The sequence below is a fragment of the Panulirus ornatus genome, chromosome 2 (genome assembly GCF_036320965.1).
Source record: "Panulirus ornatus isolate Po-2019 chromosome 2, ASM3632096v1, whole genome shotgun sequence".
NCBI classification, from domain to species: domain Eukaryota; kingdom Metazoa; phylum Arthropoda; class Malacostraca; order Decapoda; family Palinuridae; genus Panulirus; species Panulirus ornatus.
Genome location: NC_092225.1, coordinates 28,286,571 through 28,304,688, shown reverse-complemented (window position 1 = coordinate 28,304,688; position 18,118 = coordinate 28,286,571). Strand labels below are relative to the sequence as shown.

Sequence of the window (18,118 nt, the reverse complement as noted above, 5' to 3'; positions counted from 1 at the left end):
GAGAAGAAAGCACTAGTAAAATACTGAAATTCTAAAGATATACTTCAAAGGGCTATTCCTTATTCCAACAGTCTTTTCCAGTTATCCACCACAATTTCAGCCTTGCATGCATCTACACACTCTTCCATGCACTTACCTCTCTCATCTCCATGCCCATATTACACACCTTATCACTTTACTTCACTCTGTCTTCCCTTGCTTCTTTATACCATCATCCCACTCCTTATAATCTCTGTCATTCTTCCTTTGTAAATCCTTTTCAAATGTCTAAGCTACTTTATAGTTTTATCCTTTACTCTATGAAATACATGTATCCTAGAGTTGGGAGACCATAAGGAAGGGTGGCCAAGGCACTCCATAAAAGCAATATAAAAGCAGATGTTAAGAGTAAATGTGAATAAGAGCAAGGTTATTAGGTACAGTAGGGTTGAGGGTCAAGTCAATTGGGAGGTGAGTTTGAATGGAGAAAAACTGGAGGAAGTGAAGTGTTTTAGATATCTGGGAGTGGATCTGTCAGCGGATGGAACCATGGAAGCGGAAGTGGATCATAGGGTGGGGGAGGGGGCGAAAATTTTGGGAGCCTTGAAAAATGTGTGGAAGTCGAGAACATTATCCCGGAAAGCAAAAATGGGTATGTTTGAAGGAATAGTGGTTCCAACAATGTTGTATGGTTGCGAGGCGTGGGCTATGGATAGAGTTGTGCGCAGGAGGATGGATGTGCTGGAAATGAGATGTTTGAGGACAATGTGTGGTGTGAGGTGGTTTGATCGAGTAAGTAACGTAAGGGTAAGAGAGATGTGTGGAAATAAAAAGAGCGTGGTTGAGAGAGCAGAAGAGGGTGTTTTGAAGTGGTTTGGGCACATGGAGAGAATGAGTGAGGAAAGATTGACCAAGAGGATATATGTGTCGGAGGTGGAGGGAAAGAGGAGAAGAGGGAGACCAAATTGGAGGTGGAAAGATGGAGTGAAAAGGATTTTGTGTGATCGGGGCCTGAACATGCAGGAGGGTGAAAGGAGGGCAAGGAATAGAGTGAATTGGAGCGATGTGGTATACAGGGGTTGACGTGCTGTCAGTGGATTGAATCAGGGCATGTGAAACGTCCGGGGTAAACCATGGAAAGCTGTGTAGGTATGTATATTTGCGTGTGTGGACGTGTGTATGTACATGTGTATGGGGGGGGTTGGGCCATTTCTTTCGTCTGTTTCCTTGCGCTACCTCGCAAACGCGGGAGACAGCGACGAGGTATAAAAAAAAAAAAAAAAAAAAAAAAAGCAGATGTCAACACAGTCAAAAATTTAAGCTAAATCAAAGTACCTTGCATTCAAACAATTCTTCTTCTACCTAGATGATTCAAAATCATGGCTAGAAATCTTCAGCAAAGTACCAACATGAGCCAAAAAATGTAATAAAATGTACGTCTTCTTTTTTCCTGCTATATCTAAAGAATAGCTCAACCTGGCAAAGACGGATGATATACGATGTGCAATTAGCTGTTGTTTTGAATAAAAAATAATAAAGATAAAAAGATAATAAGAAAATCTGAAAAATTTGTATGCTATGTTATTTGTCTTTGCCCATCACATACCAGTATTCCTTTCTTTTCTGTATTTTGCTTCCACTATTTCAAAAATGCTTCACTCTATGGAGCAAGTTGAAAAAAAAAAATCAGCAATGTATACCAAGATGTGCCTTTTGCTATTGCTTTGAATAGAAAAAATAATCAATCTGCAAAAATGAGTAAGCTATTTGATTTCCTCAAACATATTTCTCTTATTCCTATTCTTCTTCCCACTATCTCCAGCAATATCTTAAGGATGCTTCACTGTCTCCAGCAATATGTCAAAATTGCTTCACTGAATTGAAAACTGGTTCACTCACATATCCACAGCTCATTCCAAGGAGATATTCATTCTGATATTGCTATGAGATAAAAAATGTTGGTTTTGAAGGTTTAAAACAATTTTCTCTTTTCTCACAAAGACATTGTCATAAAAGCATGTTATAATCTCTAGGAAGATCATATCATAACCCATCAAACTTTCAGCATTTCTGGTGAGAAAGTGCCTGTCTTCCCTATCCTTCTCTATCCATGCAACCATGGTAGTGGCAGATTTCGTTTTGGGCCCACCTTCAGGCAATGAATGACTGTCACAAAAATGATGTCATTAACTCTCTTCCAGGAGGAAAAGGCAGCATAAGAAAACCAGAGAAAATTGTTGACTTAACACAATCTTGGCCAGTTTTTAGTCTTTTTCAAAACCTTATTTTCCCTCTGTGGTCTGTACCATAAGCATGAGAGTTTACCCACATAAAAATGAGAGTCTAGAGACAGCTAGAGTAATAGATCTCAGGAATGTAACCCCATCATTCAACAGGGCCTTAAAGAACTGTACTTGATTTCTCAATCCCAAAATCCCTTGCAAATATTAGTCTCTACTTCTTATTCATGTATCAAATAGGGATAAAAGCTTCAATAATAATTAGCTATCATTTTTATTTACTTGGAGGCTATAACAACAAATAAATCTATTATCAATCAATGATTGTGCAGATAATGTCATTCTCAATGACCTAAAAGAATGTAGCATTAAAAAAGAAATAAGGGGTACTAACCGTAAAATAGTCATCATCATGTTCACAGTCACTGGTCGGAATGTTAGCAGGCGTTGACCTGGTAAAAAGACGTCAATATAAGAAAAAGGTTAATACTATATGAAATCCTATACAAATAACTTTCTTTTCACAATAGCTATGGTATAAGATAAAAAACAAGTGCACTAGATACACTGATTTTAATATATTCCATCAAATTTTCCCTCAGTTGTGACTATCTATAGATTTAATGACAAGTGTTATAGATTACATATCAGGGAGAGAACTGACCCAAGATATCAAATGATACTTAAAAACTTTTACAAAGCAATTTGCTTCATGGTCAACACAAATTACCTAACAAAGGGTTTCAAAGTTTTTAAAACACTATAATGTTTTCAAAAGGTACTCATGAAGTGGACAGGAAAAATTACTGCTAAATGGTAATGACAAACTTACACAGAGTTTGTTTTTTATGCATGGAATTCTTCTGTTCCTTGTGTGTGAAATCACTGTCATGTTGGAGAAGCATAAGATGGTAAACTGGTGTTAGTGGAGGTAATGCATGTGTAATGGGAAGTATCAAGTGATAAATAATCTGAAGTAATTACAGGCATTAAAACACAGTTCTTTTTATACCTAACTGTACGTTCATACTTTCCAGCAATTCCTGAAATAAAGAACGTGGCATAAAGTGCAAGTCTACATAAGTCCACTTAAAGTAAAGAAGTACATGAGAACAGAGCATTTAAAGAAGGATACAGTATGTAACAGGATAAACTAGTCCTGGGTAAAAATGACCTAAGTTACTTTAACACTCACTGTAACTTGTAGCAACGATCATGACATGGTGCAGGAGACTCTTGAACAATTTTTGATGGCAGATCCAAGTTATCTGGTGGATGATGTTGGACAGCACCTGTCATCTTGGTTCCATTACTGTCTTTCACAAGTATTTTGGGTGTCTGCTGACAGGAAGAGTCAAAGTTTGTTGTCCCAACAGTGTTTAGTAGGATAGATCCACTTCCACCATCCTTAGACCTGCACCATAACCAGTTTGTATATTTAGAAGCTTCATTTCATGCAAGATTCCTGATCAACAACTTAAAGCAAACTAGACTGTATAAAGAGCAGTAAGATATCACTTATAGAGTATCAGTAAATGTATGCACTGTGTATGATGAACTTTGATTTGCTTACAAGATGACAGTAACATACACTGAATACAGAATGCACTACCAACATTGTGTAAATAACACTCAGGCACTGCTTAGAGCAATCTCACATGTAGAAATAAAATTTAAATAAAAAGTGGGTGATAATATTTGATAAAACTATTCCTATAAGGGGAGCTCTGTAAATATAGAATATACAAATCTAACACAATATGAATCCATTTAAAACCATCTAGTATTCCCTAAAAGGTAAATGAAAAGGGAAAGCAAAGAGAGGACTATAGACAAGACTTCCTCCACATGAAAAAAGTTTTTCACATTTCAAAACCTAATTTTTCCTTGAGCAGAAATCACTCTATGAACACAAAGATATGAAAGGGGGAGGGTTCCTACATATTTCAAGTCGGAATTTTGATGCCAGTCTGAAGGTCTCCCAGTACCATGCAGTGAATAGCTGGGAGATTTGAACTCTACAGTCTCAAGACTAAGGTAATATATAAACTTTTTTTCAAATGCCTGCACCATATGTCTTTTAAAGAGAGGTTACTTAAGTAAATCAAAATAGGGACAATGATTCTCTTGCAAGCTAAAATGTTACACTCTGCTTTGGTGGCAGCAAGGATGAATTCAGTGACACTGACCTGTGGTGGTTAGGTGCAGCCTGGTCCTGTTCATCCCTCAGCTGGGTGTTAATAATTCGGAGAAGATCAAGTTGGGTGGCCAGACTTTCTCTCTCCCTGGCAATGCCCTCACTTACCTGGAAAAAAGATGAAACAAGAAAAAGAGACAATAAGAGCCCTTACAAAAAATTCTTTGTAATGATATCTTTAGGTTGCATAAATTCTTTGCATAACTACAATGATATAAAGATTAAATGCTATTGAACATTAAGTTTAAGAATATCCTAATGCTGGAGGATAAAACTTTTGAATAATCTATCCAAGACTTAGGTAACAAATAGTCCCTAATATAGTCAACCCAGCTAATGGTGGCTAATCCAACATTCATAATACTGTACAATACAGTAACTAATGAATAAAATAGTTTTACTACTATTCACTGTATAGAGTATCAGTATCAAATAAATATGAATTTTTAGATATCCTTCATCATTTACAACTCACCTTGAAGGCTTGCTGTGCCCGTCTTCGTTTCTCATCTTTATTATTCTTCTTGAGTGACTCCAAGCCAGCAGATAATTCTAGCACCTCTAACTCCCGTTTTTCCAGTTCTTCTTCCAACCGATTCTGTGGTTGCAATACCATTGCTATTACTATGTTAACCTTACTCTTTTACTGCAGATGCATCACGATCATTTCAGTTTTACAAATGTTGCAGCTTGGCTGCTCTATGGTACCACTAAGACCACCACTATCTGAACGGTATCATAAAACATCCTACAAAAAACCTGGACATAACATCCCCATCAGATTAAAGCTCATTCTGTACTGGGCTACATAAACAGGTGATGAGTAGTCTCACCACTTGCTGAGACAGGTATGCATTGTCTTGCTTAGCTGCCAGTTCTGAAGTAACTGCCTTTTGCAGCTGCTCAGACAGAGCTTGCTGCTCTTCCTCCAGGGCATGCATTGCTGCCTCACGCTCTGCCACCTGCAACACCATATGATAGTAATCAAATATCACTTGAAGCATACACTAGGGTGCGTGTGTGTGTGTGCATACATGCCTGAAGGTACAGACATAATACATAAGTATATACCAGGTTAAGTGGATGGGGAAACACGAGTGAAAAACTCCCTGTAAAACACAAATAGTAATCACAAGCACTCCTACTCACTCATTCTTTCTCCCATTCACAAATGACTTAAATCATGTTAATTCTCATTTACATTCACTTACCTACATCTATACACACAGTCTCTTTTTTCACTTTCTCACTCAGGAAAGGCAGACCAACAAGCAAACATTATATTGGAAAAGGTGTCACATGCATCTGCAGTCACTAAGTGGTGGATGAATGGAATATGTTAAGTGAAAAGGTAGTTCATACAGAAATCTCAAGAAAGAGAATTAAACAGGACAAGACACTGCATGATGAAGGATACATTAAGAGATGGATCCCTACTGCTGAACACTCCCTCTCTGAAACTACAACAGATAAAAATTTCATCTCACCTCTTCCTCCAACACAGCGAGGGCCCGGGTACCCCTCTCACTGTGTTTCATGGCTGCTTTAGTCATCTCCCCGCTAATCTGCATTTCCAGTTCCTCATACAGGTGGGACACCTGTGAGTATCATCATCATAAGTACAGGTTATCATTTTTTTTTAAAAGAAAGTGAAAACTGCCTTCAAGCCCAAGGGAAAGAAATGTTCAAAAAACATAAACAACATGTATCACACCCAAATAGACTATGCAACATCAATGTTGTTAGACTCATATTGGGGCAAGTCTATTTCCAGGGGAGTCTGAAGGAAGGTATGGAAAATTACCTGAACTCAAGAGGTTAAGCTACACTGACAGGATAAAAGTTGTGGATTTTCCCATTCTTGAACAAAGTAAAGGAGAGATGTGGTTAAAACTTTTGAGCTTCAATGGTTTTAACAACATTGAAATAGATCACTTTTTTTGAGTTAGAGGTACAGTGCAGCTACAGAGCATAAAATGAAACTGACCAAGATAAGACAGACAAAAAAGTGTAGAACTTCTCCAGTAACGGAAAGATGGATAAATGAAACAAGCTACGTGAGGGCATATTAAATGTAGAGATCTCCACAGATTTCTGGAAGAAGTATTAATCAAGAAAAAGAGTTAAAGATAAGGCTCCATAAATAAAAGTCTCATTCTATTATGAACACATATCTACATAATTATTCATTCATTCATCTGTTTATAATTACCCCAGGACCAATTTCTGTGAAAGTCTTGGTATCACCCAGGACCTTTCTAAAGGCTCCTGCAGTCAAGAATGCACTATTTCCAGTAGCAGGGAAATATACACTCCTTTGGAGTAAAAAGTTCTTTGACAAAACTCTTCTCCCAATAATAGTTTTGCCAAATAGTCCTTGATTCACTTGTGGTGTAATCTCAAGAAGTGGATCCAGTAACACATAAATACATATATATATAATTAAAGACATGAAAAAAGTTTTCATGTAGGTATGTATACACATGTGTGGACATGTGTATGTACATGTGTATGGGGGGGGGGGGCATTTCTTTCGTCTGTTTCCTTGCGCTACCTCGCAGACGCGGGAGACAGCGACAAAGTATAAAAAAAAAAAAAAAAAAAAAAAAAAGTTTTATCATTCAGTTAAACACTGTTTGGCTTCCTGAGCTGAAAATTATAAATCACAATATGCATTGACAATCAACTTAATACATGAACACTGAAGTCCTCATATTTGCAAGCCTGGATTTAATACTGATTAACAGCTCAGGTGAGTATTTCTTGCTGAAATATTTTTGGCACATTACAGTCTCATAACTATCAAAATATTAACACTGGTGATGAAAAGTTAAGATAAAGTTAACATTCTAAGAACTGAATGAATTATAGGAAATTAATTTTGCCACTCCACAGATGATATCAAAAGAAATGAAATTCATTACCCTGAGTGTTGACACTGATGCTTCAACAAAGTCATAAGTAATTTCAAGATAACAACCTACTTTAAATGCTCACATAATCCAAATACTTAAAACAGAAAAACAATCAACTACTCACAATGCTAGTGTCAATGCAAATACACAAACAAAAGCCAAAACAAACTTTCATCATTGGGTCTCACCTGCTGGTTATACTGATCAGTCTTGGAAATGAGGGCAGCCTCCAGATTAGCATGTTCTAGCCTCACTCTAGAGAGCTCCTGCAGTAGTGCTGCCACCAAACGCTCCAACTTAGCATTTTCTAGGGACCCCTCCTCCTTGTTACATACTTCCTGCCACACAGCTTCCACCACTGCTGAACTGGAGGAGTCACAATCCTCAAAGATGATAAACTTAACAAGTGGATGTATGAAAATTAAATATCTGAAACATTATACACTCTAGTTTTCCTCTGTTCTACGTGGGGTTTGAATCTTTTTCTAGCATCATACAATAACCAAAATCACTGATGATCTTGTGATATGCCAAATACTGTCACTTGAACTCTATAAAACCTTGCTTATTTGCAGTGTAGATTCTAGTGTACCATCTAAGCAAGCATGCAACTTCCTCTTACTTTTGGCTTTCCCTTGGAAATGAGCTTTGTGACAAAAACACTTACAAAACTACCAAAACGGCTCACTACATATGCCTGTGGAAACAAATGTAGTACTTCATACACCTGGAAAAGGTGCAGTAAAAGGGCAAGCAGTACTCATGGAGTTAACTATGCAGGTTTTGTATATCATTTTAATCAGGAAATTCTGCACTAGTTAATCATGAAAACAGACTCAAGATGTTTTATTCACCAAGCAGGACGAGTTGCTTATCATTTTAATCAGTAAGTTCTGCTCTAGTTAATCATAAGAACAGATTCAAGATGTTTCTCTTTTTAATATTTTGAAACTTTCCCCAACGATGCACAGAAAATTGTTGCTTTTGCCTCATCAAAAGCTTAAAATACTATTCTAAAGAAGACAACTAGACTGTAACTAAAGTATAATGATTCAATCATTCTCTTATTTTCTTCATGATGATTTGTGACATACACCTTTACAGAAAAGGAAGCATAGTGTCTAGTTGTTCATACAGTAGCCATCAAGTACCAGCAGTAATAGCATAGTAAATCTAATTTCTACAGTACTTTCTGGTTTCGTCAATACTGCTAAAGACAATCTTTTCGTACAGCTTTTTATTACTGTTAAACAATAAGCATTTGGCACCAACTATTACCAATGTCTAAACACCATGTCCTTAAAAGATTACAAGAAAACCAATCTGTGGAAGTTTTAATTCTACAGGCTGTCACTTACTATTTAAGTTCTCTCTACACAAAATACAATTCTAAAAAAAAATTCAAACTTAGCACATTTTGCAAAATATCCTTAAAAAGTCCTGTCATGACTAACTTGCTGTCAAGGTCCTGGTTGGCAAGGCTGCTGAGGATGGCATCAAGCTGATGTGTGCTGATGACCCTTTCCTTGTCCTCAGTATTATGACTATCCTCCTGCTCGCCTTCAGAACCACTATTTGAGGATGATTCTGCCCTGAATTGTACTACCAGACCCAAGTGGGAACCTGAAAAGTTAAGCCTAGTTATTTAACCTAGGTTCTAAACTTCTGTAGCAGCAGGACATGGAACGAATCAGATCCTAAAACAGGCTTTCAAAAACTAGCAAAATTTTACTTCTTATTTCATAAGCAGCTAACAGTCTACTTTATATTTCATGTCTATAACAAACCATGAAAATGTACTGCAGCTAATAAAATTATAAATCTATATAATCCCTATCAATCCAATTCATCCCGTCTGATACATATCTTTTGCCCAAATGAATGTTCAACTCCCGATACCCTAAAGCCTCTTTCAGTTCATTCTTCCCATCTTTTCCTCAGTCTCTCCCTCCTTGCCCCTTCCAGTGCGACACATACCAGCATATCTTCAAGACTCTTCACTTTTCCACACCACAGAGGAGAGTGAAGTTAGTGAATTTTTGGTTTAACCTTGAACAAAGCTTAGTCAAGATAAGGGTGTCTGACGATGAGGGAACGGTGATCACAAGAGTATCAAATTAGACTAAAGGCCAACAAAAGGCTAGCCTTGAACCCACCTTTGAGAGAGGGTATTGTGATGATGAGGGTGTTACCAAGGGTATAGTGAACACAATGATTAAACCACAATGGAGAAAAGGATGGAGTGAATATAATGAGGAAGTGAAGATTAAAGTATAGTCAAGATGATGAAGTAGGGATGATAAGGCTATGACCAACCCCCCCAGATTTTCCAAGTTAGATTTAAGGCCGGTCAAAGAAGTTAATAGCGCAGGTAGTAGTTGTACTAATAATAACAATAATATATTAATAATAGTAATTAATAATATCAATAACAAAAGCTGGGTTTACAGTACCAAAACCATCAGTAAACTCTTGTAAAGTGAGGAAGCCATTGTGGTCCTGGTCCAGGGAATCGAACACACACTCCAGCTCATCTGGTTCCAATGGCAGCTCACCCCAAAGTCGCTGATAAAATTTTAGAATAGTATCAAGAAGATATTCAGTTTGATGTAATAATCATTCAGGGATTGTTAATGGCTAGGAGGAAGGACAAAAACCGAAAGTGAGCTGGTCTGGCATTCCTACAATTACCATGTTGATAAGTTATTAACATTCACATCTCTGCATGACTAATGTAATACACTCTAAATTTCACTTTACCATTGCCATAATTACTAATTCTTTTATTTCTCATACATATAAACACAACTTCTCTTCGTACACAAAGACAGGCAAATTTAAGCAACCATCTTTCAAAAATATGGATGGACTTAGGATATTTAATAAACTGCAACAGAACATCTGTTCATTCATTAAAAAAGACAATTGCAGATTGGTTAACATAAAATGGCGTTTCATTCATCAAATAAGGCAGTCACAGGTTGATAAAAGAATGGAGTAGCGATCAGCATTGCTACATATGAATCATGCATTGGCCACTTGGGTTTGATTCCTGGGCTGGACAGTCAGCCCCACACTCAACCTAGCTATTCATCTTCCCTTCTGGACTCGTCGATAAATGTGTGCCTGACAGGCTGATATATATATATATATATATATATATATATATATATATATATATATATATATATATATATATATATTTTACTTAATCGCCGTCTCCCGCGTCAGCTAGGTAGCGCAAAGAAACACGAGGAATGGCTCAACCCACCCACGTACACATGTATATACATAAACGCCTATACACACATATTTACATACATATACATTTCAATATATATATATATATATATATATATATATATATATATATATATACATACATACATATAATTTACACGTTTCGCTACCTGCCTAATAGATCTGAGGTGGAAGTGTGGTGATTAACGAGAAGTGGAAATACGGCGGCGCTCAGTAACATGAGAAGCAAGTGTCCAACAGATTTGCTGGGTCACAAGTGTTGATGCAATCACTGTCCGTACCATAGCTACCTCAATCACCTCCGCTGCCACAACATGTACTGCCTCAACACCTGCTTGTCCTTTGGTGAACTTTCTTATATACAAAGCATGTGTTAACATTCATAAGGAAGGAAATGATCATATTACAAAATGAAAATAACTGCAACAGCCTGGCACATGTAAATGGTACCGGAGAGCAAGGAACAAGTGGAAGACAGTATATGAGCAAAGGAATTCAGAGTAAAATATAAAAATGTGTGGACATTCCTAAAGGAAAATCCTTGAATTTTCCATGAACTCTCAGCAACAATATTCAAGTAAAAGAACAGATAATTAAGCTGCTGGCTTCAGAAGGAAGGTTGTTAGACAAAATATGAGGAGCTGAATATTAAGTTCTAGGAATAATTCACGTCTAAAACCAATAATCTATACCACTACCTCATGAGATCGTAAGGAACATTGAGATAATCACACACGATATACCAACTCCAAGTTACATTAGGAACATGACCATTTTTTCGTTTCATGAGTAGTTCCATTGAAACTGCAATACATAATCTTTTGCATATCCAAGACACCATAATGAAGTATGTAGATGGAAAGTAAGCAATTGTAACACTGGTAAATGGAGTGGGACGCCATAGCTCTCTATCCTCGAGGGTGAGGCACCCTTGCCACTGTGGGTGTAGCAATTCCTGCGGTGATTGTATTAAAAATGGGTGTGGCTGCACCGGGGATTTCGTCCACTGCGGCGACAGACTCTCCTGGGTCTATCACCTGTGAAACAAGTGCTCCCGTGCAAAGTGTTGTTTGAGTCTGGCATCAAGTGTACAGGTATTCACGGTGCCTTGAATATTTACTATTAAACAAACAAAAAAAAATGGACGAAGCATGACAAAGGCATTATCTTCTGTGTAGAATGGGGTGACAAATGTACACTACGACAATACCGTCTATAGCCCAACCTGTATGTATTTAGTCGTTATGTATTGGCTGGGACCAGACTTTCCCGTAGAACACAGCCTGTAGATCTACTGTCACCAATGTCCTCCATATATTCACGTTGGACGAGTAAAGAATATGTGTAGGGTACTGAAGATGTTAAGGCACATATATGCGGTAGAGAGACGGGCTTCAACTTTGGATTCATTTCCTGTGAAGGTAATGAGGTAACAGATGTGTTGTCGTAGGATGCATGAGAGTTCGTGGCAGCCAATATATGGGGCTGAGAATTAACGAATAACGCATATGCAACGGCCTGTTGATTAAGACTGTTAGCTCCTGTTGATATCGGAGTAAAGTGACACTTTCGGTTGGCAACAGAAGCCAATGGCTTGTGATGGGCAGACATCTGTTGCTTCCTTTAAGAGGTGTTCATATGAAGCAGCAACGGCGTCCAGGTTACCGGAGATCTGAATTGCTGGAACAACAGTGTTCTTGGCAGTCTCTCAACCAAGCACGGTTCCTTACAGCAAGAGGTAATGCCAAGAGAGAGTTACAACATATCTTAAATATGCGAGTGGGTGTGTAAATAACTGCCTCGGAGCTGAGATTAACTAGGCTGTGGGTTGCCTCAGGGCTGAGATTTGCAAAGGCTGTGGGTAGCCTTGGAGCTGAGTTTCCTGGGCCATAGGGTAGAAATGCCTGCTGCCTTTCCGATGACCTGCAGCTTACAAAGGTGGGCTGAAAAATGGTTGTTTTTGGAGAGTTTAGAAGCAAGTGAGGTGCGCACACTATGTTGCCAGCTTGTAGGAGGGTAGTCAAAAAAGCTGACAAGTGGGTTTCAGACGGTGAACTTTTCAGCTACAGCTAGGTTTAAAGAAGAGATATGTATATTCATGTATTCATATTCATATGGAACGATCATGTGACCTGATAGACGTTCTGCGACAAAATACAAAAGAAGGATTTCGAAATACTGGCGCACTATCTCCTCACTAGTGCACAGCATATCTTAGGAATAATCAAAATTAATTCCCATTGCACTTTTGCAGGACTGAGATTACGTTGTAGGTAAAACGATAATTCATAATTTATGCATCGAAACATATATATATATATATATATATATATATATATATATATATATATATATACATATATAACTACATGATACATAAAAGTACATGTAACAACTCTGGGAACTTGTGATAACGTGAAAATTTTCTTCAAATTCATTCTAAAATAGAAAACCTACAGAGATAGGATCAAGTGTTCGAACTACGGATACAACATGCCTCTGCAAGTACTGATTATAGGGCAAGGGATGATCACTATCACTTAAAGAGGCCTTAAATCTGTCCAAAGATGAAAGAGAGGAGAAAGGGGTAACCTGATCACACTCAGGTTTCAATCCAATTTGGTGACATGAACAAGAAACATTTTGCCGAAAGATGCAGGGGTAGAACAACCATAGGCCATAATAAGAAATAAAGCAAAAGACTTTTAAGAAAAGATGTACACGAGTACTTTTGAATTATAAGAGTAATTAGTAACCGAAGATAATGAGTCACGAAATTGTGAATGTAGAGAATATGTAGAAAAAAGTGGTCATGATGGAAATTTCAAAAGTGAGACCCCATGAGTGTAGGATTCCCACTCCATACAGTTACAAATTGTCTTATATATATATATATATATATATATATATATATATATATATATATATATATATATATATATACACACACACATGGGTGCCTACCTGGAGGTCCCGCTTGGTGACAAATCCCTTGTTCTCTCGGTCACACAGAGTGAAGAGCTCTCCTGCCCGAGCCTCCCAGGAGTCGGTAGACGCGGCCTCCACGTCTGCCTCCATCATGGTGGGTGCTGAGACTGCCTGGGACTCTGTAACATAGTTCATGCTCCGTGAGATGGTAGGAGAGGAGACCGACCCCTCCAAAACCAGGGTCTTTTTCTATCCCGTCTGAGTCTCCTACAGAACACTACCTTCATCACACCATCCAGTTTCCCTTCCCTTTTCTTCCGTACTCCATCGTTGTCACCCTCCACACCACCCAGGTCACGTCGTCTCTCACCCTGCACGCCACCCAGGTCACGTCGTCTCACCCTCCACGCCACCCAGGTCACGTCGTCTCGCCCTCCACGCCACCCAGGTCACGTCGTCTCTCACCCTCCACGCCACCCAGGTCACGTCGTCTCACTCTCCACGCCACCCAGGTCACCCCGTCTCCATAAACGAAAGATTCCCCAACACAAACATCCCCGATATGCAAATGTTCCCCTGGATCATCTCAGCACCTTGAGTAAGGCCATGCGACTCATCTGGTGTCCTGGCAGTGTCAACAGTTGTTAAAGTTATTGATTGAGACATGTCAGTGGCGATGCTCTACTCAGCTCTCTCTCTCTCTCTCTCTCTCTCTCTCTCTCTCTCTCTCTCTCTCTCTCTCTCTCTCTCTACTGTCTACAGCTTCATCAATATCTCCTCTACAGCAAAGCTTCCTCATCTATCGCACACCTTCCTCACTAGTCCACCTACAGAACATCTTCTATAGTACAGCTTCCTCACTAGTCCATCTACAGTGCTTCATCATTCCACACATTCCACAGCGCTTCATCACTCCACAGTCTACAGTGCATCATCATTCCACATTCTCAATTGATTTATCTGCACAATATATAGTGCTTCACTCCACATTCCAGTGCTTTATCATTCCACATTCCACAGTACATCACATTCCAGAGTGCTTCATCTCTCCACATTCTTTAGCATTTTACTACTCAACATTTTACACTGCTTCATCACCGGACGTACACCAAAACCAGCTTTTATTCACTATCACACTTAAGTTCTTCACCACCTCCACGTTCACCAACACCAGTTTTTATCCACGATCACTACACGTTCTTCACCACCTGTGCACGTTCACCGTGTTCATTTAGTAACATACTTGCACTCCTTCAAGCACTCACCACCTCTGCACGTTTACCAATGAACGCAAATCTGACCGTGGACGTTTGCGAGTCACGTAGTTATGAGGAATGGAAGTGGGCGATCGTGCACGAGCCAGGAGAGCCGCAAGTGTGTGTGTGTGTGTGTGTGTGTGTGTGTGTGTGTGTAGGCTGGGGAAAGGGGCAGCAGGTGATCACAAGTGTGGAGCCCCACAGATGTTGTTCAGAGGCATCAACGCACGTAATTAATCCTCTAACCACCACCTTTCCCTCTCCCATGATCAAGGCGAGTCCAACAAGGTGACCGTGTGTGGGTGGTGGGTGGGACTGTGTGGTAGTAGAATGCGGGGTGTAAGGGGAGGAACGGAAGAAAGTACATCAAGCCTCACAACTATATATGTGTGTGCTGTCCCGCGCCTCAGACTGAGCTGCAGATGCCCGAACTTTGTCAACATTACATTCGCTGGTGCTGTAAAATCGTTGCTCTCTCTCTCTCTCTCTCTCTCTCTCTCTCTCTCTCTCTCTCTCTCTCTCTCTCTCTCTCTCTCTCTCTCTCTCTCTCTCTCTCTCTCTCTCTCTCTCTCTCTCTCTCTCTCTCTCTGCCATACGAGATGTGGGTCGAGCAATCTCATCAGTAAGTGAGATTCTGCGTCAAGTACTTGAGAAGTATTCTTAACTTTACCCAAGATCGTTGAGAAGTATGTAACTCTTCAGTGCTCCCCCACTCATAGGATGCTCACTATAGACGATTTTCTGCGATATAGAGAAAAAAAAATTACGCCTACAGTAAAATATAGTGCGCAAAAATACGCAACGTCTCTCGTCACATTACGTTGATGTGATTACGCCAAGAGTGCGTCACATCGTGGCTAAATAATCTAGATCAGTCTTAAATATGAACATCTCGCATCCAGTCTATGGTTTACGCTACTGCTATACCGCATGACACTATGGGGAGATTAATCCTCCTGAGCATAAACAATACACACTAATACTACTAAGAAATCTTTATAATCGAACACTTTTGTGACTAGGATGACATACTGAGTTCTATGTCAAATATTTCAGGCATTTTGTTTTTCTGCGCTTATCAATTTACGTTCAGTGATACTGACATGTGATAGATCACCTGCATCTAATGAATTTACTCAAACGTCTGAAGACTAAATTCATTTTCACTGCGGATGTTACTAAAAACCTGGTTCTAGAAGGAACACGAAGCTAGAACAATTTCTGGAATCTAAAGAAGGGTCTGGACTACATACAGAAGGGTCTGGAAACCAGTAAATAGTTTGGTAGATAAAGAGAATAGTAGCTGACAGCGTAAACCGTTCTGTCTGTCGGCCTCTTCACTTTCATGCTGCGTGCGCCCTAGTCTATAGCGGCTAGGCTACTGGCCACAAACAATGTGCCTCACAACAAGAACTAGTCCCTAACACTCCTGAGCCATATATGCTTCAGTTAACAATATCACTGCTGGTAATGAATCAATGAAATTACTCACCACCAATAATCAATCTGATGAATAAAATCACAACATTTAGTTACTCTGAACGAAAAAAAAAAAAATCGATTCTCGCAAAAGGAATTTAGTAAACAATGTAGACCAGTCAAAATCTTTGAGAGAATCAATTATGTATAAATTATCAAATTATGTATAAAATCAATATAAATGATGCAGAAGGCGGAGCATGTACAGCAGTTTTAACAAGTACAGCAGTGAATGGCTACCTCACCCGCCACTACTTCAAGGACATGATTACTGCACATGTGCCTTTACTGCCAGACAACTGTGCGTATTCCACTCGACTCAATTCCTCCACTGGTGACTCACCTCTTCCACTGATGACTCATACCTTCCACCGATGATTTAACTCCTCCACCGATGACTTAACTCTTCCACTGATGACTTAACTCTTCCACTGATGACTCAACTCTTCCACTGACGACTCAACTCTTCCACTAATGACTACACTAATGACTACACCCTTCCACTGACGACTCCACTCTTCCACTGATGACTCCACTCTGCCACTGGCGACAGCGACACAGCCCGCCAATGATGCCAACAACCCTTCCATTCTCCAGCTAGTCAGCTAGGCTGGTCCAGCGTCACACCCCGGCTCCCACCCAGCCAGCCCCTCACCAAGACACTGAAGCCCCGGTACCGAGCACTGCATATTTATAAACTCATTACTTTCAAATCCCATCTTTTACCCTCCAACATCCTCCTCACGCACTCTTGGCAGATCCTCAGTCTCCAACCTCCACACCTGGTTTACAGCCAGCCTAAAATCCCTCTAGGGAACTCCAAATGACTCCAAGGAATATGATTAACCTAACTTAGGTCAATTATATTTTGGAGACCTCATACTCCCTCATTGAGAGAGGAGGCTCTTGCGTCTCCCCTTACTCCCTCACACGACACACTTCGCCATAGGGATATACGACAGAGTACTCACTTAATTCCTCGGTGGGAGGCAGGTCCTCTTCCTCCACCTGCAGCAGCGGTATGAACACCCACAGGAGTCAGACACCTCCCCTTGACGGGGCTGGGCACGTTCCTCCGCATTGTAACCCGCCACATAACACGACAAAAGTCCTAAAGATAAGATTAACATTTGTCACCTGATAACTGACGCAAGACTATCACCTCACCTTTGTGTGTGTGTGTGTGTGTGTGTGTGTGTGTGTGGGATAGCCCATATCTACCTACTGGTAGATATGCCACTCGCGAGATCTCTTCCTTGAACCTCCTGCCACTACCATACAGTTCGTTGAAGGTCCTTGGTAAAGTTCTCAATTCACTTCTCTTAAACCTGGTTTTATTCCATCCCTCTACTGTACAAGCATTACCTCTCCAAGCGAGGCCATCTCGGTTGACCGAGAAAAAGAAGAAAGAAATTAATCAAAACTCCTCGGGTGTGTGTAGACCTGACTTTCAGAGGTACAAAAAGGTTATAGGAAAAGGCAGTAGAATTAAAAAGAAGAAAATCCCACAGCTTCGCTGTTCGAGGAAAGGAGGTAGAATGATAACGGGCAATGCTCGTGTGGCCGGTCTCCACACACAAGCTAAGGGATGCAATGCAAGGCTTGAGTGACGGGTCTAAGCCTCGGTAGCAAGGGGACACACTGAGGACAGTTTGCGAGAGCAATGGCCAAAGTAATACCTGTAGAATACAGAGAAGACATCAACACGGCGGGGAGAAAGGGATTGTTGAACAGAGGTGATGCTTGGAGAATATACGAGACGAGAAGGCTTCTCATTCCAGTCTCGTTAATACGAACTTGAAGGAAGAGCCATGTCAATTATGCGAGCAGTAACCTCATGTCAGAACGAATAATATCCCCTGC

At 39.8% G+C, this 18,118-nt stretch overlaps 1 protein-coding gene across 2 annotated transcripts in view; it reads right to left on the bottom strand.

Annotated features, from left to right (window-relative positions):
- The window catches only part of LOC139755137 (uncharacterized), a 30,786-nt gene extending 14,536 nt beyond the window's left edge, over positions 1–16,250 (bottom strand). The window contains exons 1-11 of one of the 2 annotated variants that reach the window (XM_071673290.1): positions 15,447–16,250; positions 13,557–13,699; positions 9,785–9,896; positions 8,786–8,954; positions 7,520–7,697; positions 5,904–6,014; positions 5,250–5,378; positions 4,892–5,014; positions 4,409–4,524; positions 3,415–3,633; positions 2,614–2,671 (exon numbers count right to left, since the gene is read on the bottom strand). In XM_071673290.1, coding sequence (XP_071529391.1) covers positions 2,614–2,671; positions 3,415–3,633; positions 4,409–4,524; positions 4,892–5,014; positions 5,250–5,378; positions 5,904–6,014; positions 7,520–7,697; positions 8,786–8,954; positions 9,785–9,896; positions 13,557–13,673 — 1,332 coding nt within the window. In that variant the 5' untranslated portion in view covers positions 13,674–13,699; positions 15,447–16,250. Of the gene's footprint in view, positions 1–2,613; positions 2,672–3,414; positions 3,634–4,408; positions 4,525–4,891; positions 5,015–5,249; positions 5,379–5,903; positions 6,015–7,519; positions 7,698–8,785; positions 8,955–9,784; positions 9,897–13,556; positions 13,700–14,821; positions 14,900–15,446 lie in introns of those variants that run through there. The other variant, XM_071673280.1, reaches the window with a different exon arrangement.
- Between the last annotated feature and the right edge of the window lie 1,868 nt (positions 16,251–18,118).